The following is a 13,087-nucleotide window of genomic DNA, read 5'->3' on the forward strand; positions in this document are numbered from 1 at the left end:
GTGAATCCGACTTCTGGATTCCATTTGTGTATCCAAGGGATAGAAAATTCCAGAAAGAAATATATTTGGTTAATTTTTTCTGGGTAGCAGATATGATCTGCGTGATATAAATCGTTAATAAAAGGAGAAATTTTTATCCATTCTTTGTATAACATGAGAAATGGATCTGGTAAAATCTTTATTGTTGGACCGTGGTATGACCACCAGTTTAGAAACCAATTAGGAACAGTTGTTGCAAATATCTTTGCACATACTTTTATAAACCAAGTATGTTTGTGTCTATCATTATTGTAGTATAATACTTTATCAAAAGCTTGGATATAATCCCAATAAGTAAAATTCATTTTATTTTTGTTAAGGCTTATCTGCCTTTCCTTCATTGTGGATATACCCCAGTCTTCAACAGATATAATCTGTTTAATTATAATCTTCGAGAAGTTATAAACGTTCTCGTCTGTGCTATACCCAGAAAAGTGCTGAAAATCTGCACTTCCAGTACTGGTCAGTATCGTTTCATAGTAGGAACGGGTTTTGTATGACTCACCCGGATAATATAACCCATTTATCAAATACCTTTGGAATATCTTCCATGGTTCTTCTTTTCTCTGAATGTCAGAATTTTCTAAGAGAAATATCATTTCTCTTTTTGGCACTTTCTCGTATGACTTGATATCATCATTGTCATCTTTAGTAATGGAAGCAAAAGTATTACTTTGCTTAACAGAAGTATCTTTCTGTTTTTGAGCAGTCAAATATGCCTGCAAATGTGCGTATAACGGACTATCTTCTGGAATATCTTCCAGATGGACGGATGGTCCAATCGATGATTCTTCTCTGAGAGATATCCTCTCATTGACTAAACTCCTTCTTCCCATTTGTATAACTGGGGAGTTTGATGAGGATCCGTATGACGATCCCGAAGGTGATGACCTTCCTTTGGACTGTGGGGATGATCTTCCCCAACCTCTACCTCTTCCCCTACCCCAGGGGGTTCCATCCTGTAAATATTCACGAGATAAGAAATCTGGCAGAGAATTATCAATTCCCTTTTTATATTGTATTTCAAAATCAAAAGGGGCTAATTGAGCTTGCCATCTTGCAAATATCATTTTTGAGGCATCATGTTTAAAATCTTTATTAAACATATATTTAACAGATTGTGCGTCAGTTTTTATCAAAAACTTTTGATTGTATAAGTCGTCCTGAAATTTTAAAACACATTTTACTATGGTTAACATTTCATGTGCCACAGTAGCGTATTTTCTCTGGGCTTCAGACCATTTACCAGAGTAAAATCTAATCAGATATTCATGTTTATCATTGGGATTTATCTGTTTTAATATCCCTCCATAACCAATATTAGACGCATCAGTCTCTATAATTTTTTGCCATGTAGGATTAGCAAGGGTTAAGCAAGGTAAAGATTTAACACGTTGTTTAATATTTTTTACCAAAGTAGTGTGACTATCAGTCCAAGGGCTTTTATAATTCTTTTTTAACCTATCATATAAGGGGGCTAAATCACGTGACAGATCTTTATAAAAAGGTGAAATATAATTTAAACTTCCCAAAAATCTTTGTAACTGAGTTCTATCAGTAATAACATCGGGAAATTTTGAGGCAAAATCAATCGATCGTTGAATAGGAGTAATCTTCCCCTGACAAATATAATGTCCTAGGAATCGAATGTTAGTTTGAAATAAGCTCATTTTTTGTTTTGAGATTACCAAACCATTTTGTATAACAATTCTTTTGAAAATATCTAAATGCTTAATATGCATTTCAAGTGTTTTGGAAAATACCAAAATGTCATCGATATATACAATGACGAAGTCTAGATAAGGGTTGAAAATATCATTCATAATTTTTTGGAATTCTGAAGGGGCATTTTTTAAACCAAAAGGCATAACATTCCATTCATATTGCCCAAATGGAACATTAAAAGCAGTTCTATAAGTATGCTCTTTAAATATTTGAATCTGCCAATAACCAGATTTTAAATCAAATTTTGAAAATATATTGGCGTCATATAATCTAGACAATAAATCTCTTTTATTAGGAATAGGATACCTAACCCATTTCAAATATTTATTCAAGGGCTTATAATTAATGACTAATCTAGGAACACCACGTTCCTTTTCAGCTGCGTTATTAACATAAAAAGCTGTACAAGACCAAGGAGATTTTGAGGGTTTTATCAAACCCTTTGATAGCAGACTATCAATCTCTTTTTTGTAAAATTCTACCAATTCTGCATTCATCTGACAAGGTCGAGATTTAGTAGGAATATCATCCTCAGTGAAATTATCTTCATATGGAAGAGTAACAATATGCTTTTTTCGATTCCAAAAAGCACTAGGATGCTCAGCACAAATATCAATAGCAATCTGCTCGGAAATCAATTTGATTTTTTCCTGTACTTTAGTAGAATTCAGAGTATCAAATATATTCATACTAAACATTTCTAATTGTAAAGAATCAACATGTTTTTGCTTCATATCAATTAAAGCATTAATATCTCTAGTTACTGGATCTGTAACAAAAGTATAACTTATCTCTTTATCCTTATAAGTAGCAGTAAAACCTTTCGAGTCTATGCTAGTAAAAGGATAAACGGCGTTAATAAACGGTGTTCCAAGTATAATTGGAGGGTATAACTGGTTTTTTACCAAGAAAAAGAAGTGAGGAATACAGACTTTATTCTGACAAATACCCGTATTAGGAAGTTTATACTTTATATCTAAAGCATGTCTGGATGCAGATCTAACCATATGAGTAGTTTTTTGAAAATATTTTGTAGGTACTAAACCTTCTTGAATGCAGCTAACATCTGCTCCACTATCAATCATGGCAATGTTTGTAATTGAGAAACTATTATCAATGAGAATAGTACATTTGATGTACCATTTATGAGCAGTAATAATTTGCATCATTCCTAAAAACATATCATGTTTAGGATTAAAATTAATAGGTTTTTCTTCAATATCATTTTCAAAAATACCTTTGTTTTTATCATTAGATTTCTCAGCTGGAGAATTGATTTTCTCAATCTGAGTAATCCTATGATCACAAATCATTTGATTTTGTTTAAGAGATTTGATCTCTCGTTTTAAGTTTTCAACTTCAATTTTTAAATCATCGAAAGAAGAATCTCTTGCTGGAGTTGCATTTTTGTTTAACAAACGGTTATTAACCTCTAGTAAGGAATAAGGCGGGGAATATTCAAATTCTTTTTCAAAAGGTTTTGCAAAACCAGAACTTGAATTAGAACTTGAACTAGCAGCCAAATTAATAATTTTTTCACGAAGTTTTTCATCATTAACTTCTTTTAAAAGTTCTATTACATTATCAGAAGTAATAGTTTTCATGTTTAGGTCTTGAAACTGTGATTGTAATTTATAAAATTCATCATCACAAGTACATGTATCACCTTTGCAAGTTGTACAAGTATTATCAATATTTTTATCACTATCAGATAAATCAAGCAAATCAATTTCAGCTTCGGATTCTGATTCAGAATAATAATCAGATTCCGATCCAGAAGTGTATAACAAACTATAAACCTTATCACGTAGTTCATCTTCTAGTCCTAAGGTTTTCAGCTTTTGAAGCTTACAATTTGGAGCTATATGGCCAAATTTACCACACTTATAACACTTAATGTCAGCAAGATCTCGCTTAGACCTATTTTTGGTAAATCTAGTAGACTTGCGATGTGCTTTCTTGGCTTCTCGTTCTTCTTTGGATCTATATCTAGATCTCTTTTTCCTATAAGGACTGTCTTGGTTGGGGTATCTATGATACTTATGTTTCTTTTTCCTATGAGTAGAAGTCTCGGGTAAACCGAACTGGGCGCAAAAGTCCCCTAACTGGTTTCTTTCTTTAAGCTTATCCATCTTAAGTTGTCTGGACAATCTTAATTCATTGCACAGGTTTAATCCTTCCTGTGTGCAAATTCCTATTAATTTACCATAGGTATAGTCTGCGTAAGGAATTTCTCCATAACTACCTCTTAAAACCTTTCTAACTCTTTCGGCAAATAAAGAGGGAAGGCCATCTATGAACTTAGCTTTCCAATGTTCAAACTTATTTTCTGGTAGTTCCATCACTCTACTCATAAAGGTGTCTTTATACCACCTAAACTCACTTAAAGTCTTACATATATACAACTTAAGATATATAAGGTATATTCGATATATTCGATATATAAGCTATATTCGATTTATATACTATATATACATCTTAAGATATACTATATATACATGTATATCTACTATACTATACTATATATATATCTAGTATATCTAGTATACTATGTATATATAGTATATCTTAAGATGTATATATAGTATAGTATAGTATATATATAAGCTTATATATATATATGTATATCGAATATAGCTTATATATTTTATGAGATGTATATATAGTATAGACTATAGTATAGTATAAATATAAGTATATATATATATATATACATCTTACTATATATAAGCTATATTCGATTTATATACTATATATACATCTTAAGATATACTATATATACATGTATATCTACTATACTATACTATATATATATCTAGTATATCTAGTATACTATGTATATATAGTATATCTTAAGATGTATATATAGTATAGTATAGTATATATATAAGCTTATATATATATGTATATCGAATATAGCTTATATTTTTTATGAGATGTATATATAGTATAGACTAGAGTATAGTATAAATATAAGTATATATATATATATACATGGTATATAAGCCATATTCGATAGTATACATCTTAAGATATACTATATATACATGTATATCTACTATACTATACTATATATATCTAGTATATCTAGTATACTAGACTATAGTATAGTATAAATATAAGTGTATATATATATATATATATATATATATATATATATGTATATGTATATCGAATATAGCTTATATAGTATATATATACTATACTATACTATACTATACTATATATACATAGTATATAAGCCATATTCGATAGTATACATCTTAAGATATACTATATATACATGTATATCTACTATACTATACTATATATATCTAGTATATCTAGTATACTTAGTATATCTTAAGATGTATATATAGTATAGTATAGTATATATATAAGCTTATATATATATGTATATCGAATATAGCTTATATATCTTATGAGATATATATATAGTATAGACTATAGTATAGTATAAATATAAGCTTATATATATATGTATATCGAATATAGCTTATATATCTTATGAGATGTATATATAGTATATACTATAGTATAGTATAAATATAAGCTTTATATATATATATATATATATATATATATATATGTATATCGAATATAGCTTATATATCTTAAGTTGTATATATAGTATATTATATACTATACTATACTATATTATACTATATGTATAGCTTAAGATATATAAAAAGACAAAAATATTGTAAAGAGATATTCAAATCAATGCGTTATATATTTATTATAGCATTAAAAATTATGGCAATATCTTTCTTAGTCTTCCTCCCCCTATGGAATGAGCACAACAAGGTGCTAATACCACCATTGAGAAGAAAAAGAAACTAATCAAGATGTGCCAAAATACAAGTTACATATTAATTTACATGGTATCTCTTACAAATTTCATAAATCCTTCAAGGTCCGGAGGAATTTCCGTTGGTGGTGGCGGAAATGAAGCTTGGTCATCACCGCTTCCAGGCGAAGCATCATCCTCCGCAAGTTCAGCTAGCATTTCTTCGTAAGCTTCGTCTACCTCTGGTTGTGATTCAGCAAGTCCAAAATTTCTTCTTTCTGAATGGATCCAATCTCTAAAATGTACTGATTTTTCCAAGCTCTCCCTCATAGACACTCTATAATCACCGAGTTGAAGTCTTGCTTGACTGAAAGCGCTCTCTGATGCCACTGTTGAAGCTTGAATAGTTAAAATATTTCGGTCCATCCTTGAAAGAATCGGAAAGTGTTTTTCTTTGTCCTTCCACCATTCCAAAATATTAAAGGAGCCGTCGGGATTCACTTTCTCAATTCCCTGTGACAAATAAACTTCAAGCTCATTTATTTGTGAAAAATCACTAGTACTAGAACTTTGAGAACCCCTGAACCCTGCCCAAGCACTAAATGCTCTTACTCCCGCAGTTCTTTTAGATGACTGAGAACTAGAAGAAGAAGGAGTTGGAATATTTGGTCTAGCATGATCTAATGCAACTTGATAAGCATTATAAATAGTTTGAACATTTATTTTAATTGAGGCTATTGCGTTCGGAAGTTTAGACAACTCCTCATCTTCAAGTGCTAAACCATTATAAACAGTTTCATACCAAAATTGAGGACCTCCTAATTTCATAGTAGGATTTAACAATGCAGCAATACCATAAATAGGGGGAATAGGGAAAAAATATTTTTTAAACTTTTTTCTCATGGAATTAATAGCAAGTTGATAAATTTCCCCACCCTCTGAAAAATAATCAAACAAATTTGCAAGTTCTGCAATATAAACTAAACAGTTAGAAATAGTAGGATAATATTGCCCAGAAAATTTATTTGTAGCAATATGAAATTTTTCTAAAAAATCTACAAGCATTTTAACATTAGCCCAATCCGCATTTGTAAGGTGCTCATCATCATCACTTACATGAGCATTAAACGTTGAGTTTATGGGGTTTCTATATTCATATGCAACAACTAAACTTTCATACATGTAATTCCATCTAGTTGGACAAGGTTTAGGAACCTTTCTTTCTCTTAGGCCAAATTCATCGCATCTTTTAAAATATTCTCTAAGTCTACTTCTACGGTTTGAATAAAAAAGCCAATTAAGAGCCATTTTAACCTTTTCAATTTCAACATTTAAAATTCTCATACCATCACCCACAATTAAATGGTAAATATGACAAATACATCTAACATGAAAAATATTACTAAATACAGGACTTAGTGTAGTGGTAAGCAAGGCTACAATATTTGTGTTACTAGTAGCATTATCCATTGAAACTGACATTATTTTATCACTAATGCAAAAATATCTACAAATATTCGCAATCGTGCTAGAAATAAACTGCCCTGTGTGACGTGAATTAATTATTCTATAAGCAATAATGCGCTTTTGCATTATCCAATGCTCATCAATCCAATAACTGGTAACAGTAAGGTAATCACAGTCATTACCACTTCTACCAATATCAGTTGTAATAGCAAGACGACAATTTATATGAGTAAATAAATAGCGGAAATATTGTTCATATTCTTGTTTATATTTATAAATATCACTCTTTACGGTTGTGCGAGGAAAACCTTTATAAGTAGGATTATAAACTTTTCTAATATAATGCACAAAGTGGGGGTTAGAAGGAAAACTATAGGGTAAGCACATAACAATAACCATTTTTGCCAATTCTTCCCGATCTTTTTTTGGATCATAATATAAAATACCACCGGTAACAGTGTTAATTCCCGGTTGAAATTGATTTGACCCGGTACTAAGGTCAGCCTGACTAGGTGCACTTGTCCCCTCAGCCAAAGCTTTCATACGAAAATATCTAGCTTTATCTTGAGGGTGTAGCAATATGTGTCTAGTCAAACTTCCCGTCACCCCCCCTCCCCCGACTTCCAACATATTGAAAAACTAACTCTTTGCCACAAGTTTTACACTTAGCCCTATTTTTTTCTCTTAGTTGAGTAAAAAATTGCCAAACAAGAGATGTTTCTGCCCGTTTAGAAGGTTGTCTAGAAAAAGTAGGGGCACTAATAGGAGGGTCAGACGGGGGATCATCTGGATTATTATTAGTTGGGTTAACTTCAGGAGCAGGACTAGTGGGTGTATCGTCATCCGGTTGCGTTTCATCAAAATCTATTTCTTCATCATCATTTTCATCAATAGTTGGATTACCATAAAGAGCATTCATATATTCATGGTTTAATTGTTCGCCGGGTGCAATATTTTGGCAAAATTGACTCTCGGTAAATTGTAATAAACTATTAGCGCTATCAAGAATAGGAAGTGTAGGACGGGTAACAGGTTTGGGTCGGGGAGCCGGGAAAAGTCGAGGAGGAACAGATTGGCCACTAGATTCACCACTCTTCGATTTTTCCTTATTTTTACTAAACATATTTTTTAAGGAATAAGCCATCTTAATTAATCAAGCAAAGTAAATAAAACAAACAAAATTATAATATTAAAACTTAAGAGTTGGAACGAGTTTACCGAATTGACGAATAACTTGTTGGAAATTGATTATCGTTGAAGACTTCAATTCACCAACTTCACAATTGTTTCACAAATTGTAACAATAAAGTAAGCAATAGTAGCAATTATAGAAGTACATTAGAGAGAGATTGTGATAGATTGATGATTTTGTAAGAAAAAATGAAGTAATGATGGGGTATTTATAGTTGAAAATAGGGAAAAAGTGTAATTATAAAAAGTTTGGGATTAAAACAAAGTTGTTGGGGGGGGGTGGGGGGGAGTTAAATGGCTATTTTATAAATAGCCAACGGCTATTTTTGACAGCCCAACGACTATTTTTTTTTTAATTTTTTTTTAAAAAAAATAGCCGTTAGGACCGTTTGGCCCGCTAAGGGACCGGGCCGGTCCCGGGCCCTGGCGGGCCAAACAGTCCCGGGCATGACGGGCCCAAATCATAGGACCGGCCCACGAGACCGGACCAGGACCGCTAAAATCGGACCAAACGGTCCTGGCCCGTTTAGCCATTTGGCCCGCGGTCCCGGGCCTGCACCGGCCCACTTGCCAGCCTTAGTTTGTATTGTTGTTGTTGTTCCAGAGATTGGAATAGGTCTATTTTGTCATTTGGAACTTGTATCCAAAGTTTGGGTTCATTCCGAATTGGTTAGGCTTGAATTAGATGCTTGGTTTGAAGTTGGAAGTTATGAACCTAAGAGATTAATTTTGAGCAACAATTCTTGGTTTTGATGTTAAGTACGGTGTTTGTAGTCTTTGGATAGGTTTAGATTATGTATTAGAACTTGTTGGTACGATTGGATGGGGTCTTGAGGGGCTCGAGAGTGTTTCAGATGGAGATCATTTGGGAGAAGTTGGTAGTATTAGTTCTGGTGTGTGGCAACTGCGGAACTTTGGTGCACGTGCGAGATCGCAGGTGTATCGAGGAGTCCGTAGAAGCATAATTGGGCTTGGGCAGGGGAATTTATAGATACAGAGGTCTGTGCGCAAATGCGCTTGTGCATATGTGAAGTTATGTCCGCAAGAGAGGATCTACAAAAGTGCATGTTAGACCGTAAGTGTGAGTGGTCGGGATTTTTGTGAAACTCGTAGAAGGGATTCTTTTGTCGCAGAAGCGACGTTGCAGAAGCAGTATAATTAGTTGCAGATGCGAAACCAGTGGGCAGAATATTATAATCAAGGGTTTGGTTTCATTTTTTTTTATATTTTTAGATTGGGAGCTCGGATTGAGGCGATATTTGATGCGATTTTTATCCACTTGGATTGGTAAGTGTTCTTAACTCAGATTTGATTATTATTCGTTATTATATCCTTGATTTGGCTTTTGGTTGATGTTTTGGGGGGGGGGGGTTGTAAGAAATTTTGGAGAATGAATAATTGAGATTTTCCCGATGCGGAGTCAGCTTTGGATGAAGCTTGTATATGTGGACTCGTGTTGGAATGGGTGATCAAGATTTGTGACTTTTGTCGGGTTCCGGGATGCGAGCCCAAGTTGACCTTTTAGTTGACTTTGTGTATTTGATTAAAGATCGAGCCTTTATGCTCTGTTATTGTTCCCTTTATCATTATTTGACACCATGGTATGTTATTTGATTAGATTCGAGCCATTCAGAGGTCGATTCATGAGGGAATGCTTTTTTGGAGTATTAATTTGGCTTATTTGAGGTAAGTATCTTGCCTAAGTTTGGTTTGAGAGTAATCTCGTTGCCTATGTTATTTGATATATATGTTGGGGGTGATGCACGTATGAGGTGACAAGCGTATATGCTACATCGTGGTTATCCATGATTCCAACAGACTTTAGGCTATTATGTGCCTTGTTTTTCTATCATGCCTCCTTGTTACCATATTTTCTCTACTTGTATGAATACATGAGCTATTATTCATGCTAGATATCATGTCTAGGCTATATGCTTATCCATTTGAGACATGATAGAGTTGTTTTGCTAGGTTGAGATATTTGCCTTGATTGCGGTCATATTTCTTTCCAGTCATGATATTATATCCGTGTGCAATATGACCATCTCCGTATGCTTTTTATATGTTATCTCACATGTTGTTAATGTCCTTACTTGTGTGACACAAGTTTGAGCAAATTTGTGGCACATTGGTATAATTCGTGCGTATATTGATTTTGATACTGATATATGTTGGCATATGGTGATTTGAGCGGATTAATGACTGAACTTAGGTTATAGAGCCGTGCTAATATTGATAGTGAGGTGACATGTACGTCGTACCTCATATTGGGCTGAGTGGTATTGATAGTGAGGTGTTGTGTATGCCAAGCCATTTAGGCTGAGTTATGATGATCGTTGACTTTTGATCCGATCAGTGCTTGGGCTAGGATCCTCCCATCCGGCGTCAGGTGATAACCCATGCTACTTTGGGCCCAATGAGTGCAGGCACTTGATACGTGCTTGGTGAGGGTCTTATGTCAGGCACCCGTACGATGTTGAGTGTGTGTGTGTGATGTGTGTGTGTGATGATGGAAGGGTACTTGTGCCAGGTACTATACATGTGTTGTGATTTGGTATTTTTGATGATTAAACTGCGATGTCATGGATTTTTTGCATGTATACTTGTCAAATTTGTTTGATGATTAAACTGCGATGTCATGGATTTTTGGCATGTATACTTGTCGTATAGGCATAGATTTGTATTTCCTTCCTCATGCCAATTGGTACTTGATATCTCTATTTGATGCTTAGAACTTGGAATCACATTTAAATTGATAAAGCCATGTCTAAGTGATTTTTATGAAAAGATTTATGTCTTAACTGTTATACTTGAAAAGTATGCTTATTTATCCTCTTATTATGAAAAGGTTTAACTTTTATTACTTGAGCTATTTTTCCTTTTGTCGTCGTTATACTGTTATTGTTGTTGTTGGCTATTGAAAATGAATACTGGACTTTGCCAAGCTCGTCCCTGCTTTCTGCTCGAGGTTAGGGTTTTTACTTATAGAGTAAATGAGGTCGGTTGTACTCATACTACACTCTGAACTTTATGTGCAAAAAACCCTAAATCCTCTTCAGCTTCTAAGCAGTAACCTCAAAGGAGAAGCCATGGCGAGAATAAAGGTTCATGAGCTGAGGGGCAAGTCGAAGACAGAGCTGTTGGCTCAGTTGAAGGATCTGAAGGCTAAACTTGCCCTTCTCCGTGTTGCTAAATTCACCGGTGGTGCCCCTAACAAGCTATCCAAAATAAAGGTTGTAAGGTTGTCGATTGCACAGGTTTTAACTGTGATCTCACAAAAGCAAAAGTCAGTTCTTCGGGAAGCTTACAAGAACAAAAAGTACTTGCCTCTTGACCTTTACCCCAAGAAAACAAGGGTAGTCCACAGACGTTTGACTAAGCACCGGGCATCCTTGAAGACAGAGAGAGAGAGAAGAAGAAGGAGATGTATTTCCCCATAAGAAAATAAGCTATCAAAGTGCCACACCCCAAAATCGGGGAGCGCGACCGGCGCTCAACCGAGTGAACCCGGCCGAGCAAGCCTATTAGATTTCCTTCTACCCAAACTTATCCATGAATGGAGATAATAGATGTTTTCCATAATTAGACAAAAAGGTGTTCATGTCTACAATACCAATTCATTACCAATAATTTCATCATTTTTAAAGTCTCAAATGGACAAGTAATGCCACCACAACATAACATAGTTTGACTTTCCCAGCACCAATACACAACCTACACTATGTTTATGGAGCCTCTAAAATACCAAAGAGTACAATGATTGTGCCGGCAACAAGAATCCGGCTATACCTCAAAACACGATAACACATACGAAACAAAATATGCACAACCCCGGAATGAGATGGGGCTCACCAAGTCAGCTGGGAAGAATGAGCACTGCTATCACTGGTTAGTATCCTCCGCTGTGGAACCACCTGCATCCATTAAAGATGCAGTGCCCCGGGCAAAAGGGACGTTAGTACATGTCGAATAGTACTAGTATGAAAACCAAACACCAATTTAAGAATTCAGAAATATAGTATGAATATGATGAATCAAGGCGACAATAAAATAACATAGATAGCCGTTTAAACCAAAGCAAGCTTACCAAAAGCTGTCATTAACATTTATAGAATTTAAGATGAGATCCTCTGTAACCATTTTCACACAAAGCGGCCCCGCCGCCTCAGACCAATGTATGCGGGTGGAGGTGTAAACACAATACCAAAACTCTACTCAAGCAGCCCTACTGCCTCACCCCAATGTATGCGGGTGGAGGTATAACCACATTATCAAAAACCTACACAAAGCGGTTATGCCGCCTCACCCCAATACATGCGGGTGGAAATGCATCAACGATACCAATACCTACACAAAGCAACCATACCGCCTCACCCCCTGTGGGTGGTGGTGCAACAACAATACCAAAATCATACACAAAGCGGCTCTTTCGCCTCACCCCAATATATACGGGGGGAGGTGTAACCCCAATCACAATCTCTACGCAATACCAAAATCATACACAAAGAGGCTCTTCCGTCTCACCCTAATATATGTGGGTAGAGGTGTAACCCCAATCACAATCTCTATGCAATTTGGTATAATAGTTTTCCACATAAATCCATAGTTTGGAACATATCCTCAATTTATAATACAATATGATAAGAGGATTTGAAACACGAATCGAATATTTATCTTTGTCACAAAACATATTCGGAATACTCAACTTATAATAAATATCTTGGAACTTACAAGGATATTGGGGTTCCAATTCTTAAAGAAGAGTTTAGCCAACATACCTCAATGGAGCTTCCTTAAACTCTAAAATATTCTGGAATTTATTAGCAACTTCAATCTATTTTAGAAATATAACAAATTGAACCAAAATTAGGAAGA

The 13,087-nt window shown here is 34.4% G+C and overlaps 1 protein-coding gene across 1 annotated transcript; it reads left to right on the forward strand.

Moving 5' to 3' along the window:
• The first annotated feature begins 11,253 nt into the window (after positions 1-11,253).
• On the forward strand, positions 11,254-11,665 carry LOC104115755 (large ribosomal subunit protein uL29-like). Its single transcript, XM_018777533.3, has one exon. It carries the CDS (start codon positions 11,302-11,304, stop codon positions 11,650-11,652), a length of 351 nt encoding a protein of 116 aa, XP_018633049.1. The 5' UTR covers positions 11,254-11,301; the 3' UTR covers positions 11,653-11,665.
• Positions 11,666-13,087: the final 1,422 nt, after the last annotated feature.

This window comes from Nicotiana tomentosiformis, chromosome 12 (genome assembly GCF_000390325.3).
Source record: "Nicotiana tomentosiformis chromosome 12, ASM39032v3, whole genome shotgun sequence".
Classification (NCBI taxonomy): Eukaryota; Viridiplantae; Streptophyta; class Magnoliopsida; order Solanales; family Solanaceae; genus Nicotiana; species Nicotiana tomentosiformis.

Bases quoted from the DNA above. Each gene is read 5' to 3' on its own strand.
- LOC104115755 (XM_018777533.3), top strand. From the start codon at position 11,302: ATGGCGAGAATAAAGGTTCATGAGCTGAGGGGCAAGTCGAAGACAGAG.